Below are 2,956 nucleotides of genomic sequence, written 5' to 3'. Positions count from 1 at the left end.
ATCAAGGAAACCCCTCCACACTTGAACAAAAAAAACATCTTCAAACATGGACATGACGTAAGGAAAGCAACCTTCTAACGCTCTTGATAACAACACAGTTAAAGACTGTGGCAATGCATCAATCTAAGTTTGGAGAGGCCCAAAACACCACCAGGGATTTGTTTTGGATCTTCCCAGGTGTTGTCGGGTGCAGTTCAGGTCATGGTTTCAAAACCCATCCTGGCACTGAGAGGCCACCAAAGGGAAACTGGAGCTAATGCAGCAGTGCTCTGGAGCCTTTGCTCTCCTCCTGCACTGCTTGCTCTTTGGGATCATTTTTGGTTTGGATTAAGGAATGATGCTATGCTATACAGTACACAGCTTCTCATGAGGGGTTTACTTTATTTTACCCAGCAATCAGCTGTCTCTTAATGAACTTGCTTTAAAATTTAAAAATTGTTATTAATAATAAGAGGTGGACCCAAGCTGGGGACACAAACATGCCCCAATCTTGGCATTGAAGTCTAAGTCCTACTCTGAAAAATGCCTGTAAGCTCTGCTCCAGCTGTGTTGTGTACAGTGTGCTGACACCTCATGGCCAAGCAAGTAATTCAGATAAGACACCATTTCCCAGGAGATATATATATATACACACACACACATAAATTCTCCATCTGCTATAAGGCAAGAAATGAGGATCATTTATCAAGAAGTTTGTAATTAATAGATCTGAATATAGCAAAGATAGGAAAGAAAACCAGTCCAGAAATGCTCCAAATTCTTGAATTACAAACAGATGGGTACACCAGGGTCCGTTATTCATAGCTGTGGTAGTCTGAGCTTCCTTGATGCTGAACGATGACTCTAATGCACTTCTTCAACAGCATGGCCCACATACTGAACCATACATGGCAAACCTTGTGGTCTCAGGCCTGGAAAGAGAGGGTCCCTGTCTGGGCTGCTTGTTACCCAGCTCTCCCCTCTTCCGTGGGGTTCTCCCAAGGGCAGATCACCTCCTTCGCAGAGTCCTTACGAGCTCGGTGGCGGTTGTCTTCTCCCTCCTCAGAGTCTATGGGGTAGATTCTGCTCTCCAAAGGAGCATCCATTTTTATTTGGAAGAAGCTGCATTGTGAAATAAAAACTCATCACGCATACGGCACTTTTTGATGTGCTCTCTGAGACAGCGAACACGCAGCACAGAGTATGGCTTTGAGTTTTCCATTGTTCAAACCCCAAATCCCAAAGCAAAACTCCTGAGCACAAGCCCACAGAGATGGAAATCGAAGCAAATGTGCACTCCCACCCCTTTGAAGCAAAACTGCTGTGCGACACGGCGCTGGCACAGCCGGAGCGCAGAGCCAGGTGGAGAAGGAGCCCTCAGATTTGTGCTTTTGAATTTATAATGCGGACTCATCCACTTGGTCAGCAGCAGGGGTGGATTAAAAGAGGTTGAGGACACGTTACTCTTGGTGAGGGACACGGCCAAGATTTGGTTTCAACAGTGACAGCCTCTCCAGGCAAAAAATCCCCATTCTTCCGCATCCTGCTCCGGGATGACAAACATTTCACGACTCTCCCTCAAGATTTCTCCTCCCTTGTTACTTCTGGGTCTCCTCTGACTTTCAAATCATTAAACCAAACCTAAACCAATGCTCGAGAGCAAACACAAATACATGAGCGGTTTTCCAAATTCAGGGATCAAAAGTAAAACCTGGGGGCTTTACACCATGAACAGGAGGCGTAAGCGCAGCAGAGAGGAACTGCCAGCGTGGCCTCTTGCCCGTTTCTCATCAGAAAACACATCCAATACAGAAAGCAAGTGCAAGGAGCCAAGGGGAAGAGACGCTTTTAGAGGCCTGGCCATGATTTGGGGCAGGCAGCACAAATACCAGTGGTGGTTTTTAGATGCAATTGCAGGAAAGGCAACCGTCAGCCGGGCTCGCAGCGCCGCACAGCCTCGCGGGGAGGATTCTCAGGGATATACGGGGTCCCTAGCCCAGAGCACCCGAATGTCTCACCATCTTTGCTGGTGCAAAGACCTCGAGCTCGTCTCCAAAGCCACCAAAATAACCAGAACAACAACTTCTGCTAATGCACATAGGGCAGCAAGGCCCCCCGGCCCGTGAAGCCTCTTAATGTGGACAATTTACAAACGTAAATGTATCTTCACGCTGAGCTGGGGCTGTCTCGTGCAAGGGGGCCGCCACCTCCTCCGGCCTGCTCCAGCGTGTGGAGGCTCAGGGACACAGGGCAAGAGTTGACATGGCTGCAGGGGGACAGGCAGTGCAGGTGCCTGGTGTCCCCAGGGGGGAGGAGAGGCCACCATCCCTGGCTGCGCCATGCCGCACCCCAGCAGCCTCATGGCCCGCTGCTCCCCGGGGCCAGCGGGAAGGTGCAGCGCCTCCATTTTCTTGCCTGACGCCAAGGAGGAGCGAAGCTGGTGCCCGCTTCTGGCAGCCACCATCACGTGCGGCCCCACAGCAGGCAGACATGGGGGCGAGATGGCGACAGCTGACTGCAATATGAAGCACAAGACCCACTTTAATGGGCTCAGCTGATACTATTTCAACCTTGGGCTTATTACAAACCCAATTAGTCCCAGAGGCGAGCCCTTCATGAGGGCATCCAAGTGCCTGCACGGTCCTTACCTGCTCACCGCCTTGGTGTCCGGCTGGAGCGGGCGGCCCCGCTGCACCTTCCCATGGGGCATGGCTGGGCACTTGGGCGAGAGCGTGGCGAAGACGGGCGAGGTCCAGCAGCCCCTTTTCAGGAACCGGCCGAAGGACAGGGCGACCGCACGGGATTTCCCACCGCTGGAGGGGAAGGGGCCGGGGCCGGCCCCCTCGGGCTCCCGCTCCCTCTTGGTGCCCACGGTGCTGTCTAGGGCCACGCTGACGGGCGAGGGGCAGGCGGTGCTGTAGGGCAGGGCTGGGGGGCCGGAGGAGGCAGGAGGCAGGCTGCTGGGGCCGGGGGGCGG

The 2,956-nt window shown here is 52.9% G+C and overlaps 1 protein-coding gene across 1 annotated transcript in view; it reads right to left on the bottom strand.

Moving 5' to 3' along the window:
• Positions 1-944: 944 nt before the first annotated feature.
• Positions 945-2,956, bottom strand: part of RGS9 (regulator of G-protein signaling 9) — a 37,536-nt gene continuing 35,524 nt past the window's right edge. Inside the window, exons 18-20 of the mRNA XM_009323769.1 lie at positions 2,636-2,939; positions 2,328-2,494; positions 945-1,101 (exon numbers count right to left, since the gene is read on the bottom strand). Coding sequence (XP_009322044.1) covers positions 945-1,101; positions 2,328-2,494; positions 2,636-2,939 — 628 coding nt within the window. The remainder of the gene's footprint in view (positions 1,102-2,327; positions 2,495-2,635; positions 2,940-2,956) is intronic.

Source organism: Pygoscelis adeliae, unplaced genomic scaffold, assembly GCF_000699105.1.
Source record: "Pygoscelis adeliae isolate BGI_AS28 unplaced genomic scaffold, ASM69910v1 Scaffold75, whole genome shotgun sequence".
In the NCBI taxonomy this organism is placed as follows: Eukaryota; Metazoa; Chordata; class Aves; order Sphenisciformes; family Spheniscidae; genus Pygoscelis; species Pygoscelis adeliae.
Note: the sequence above shows the minus strand (reverse complement) of the source record. Positions and strands in the feature narration are given on the sequence as shown.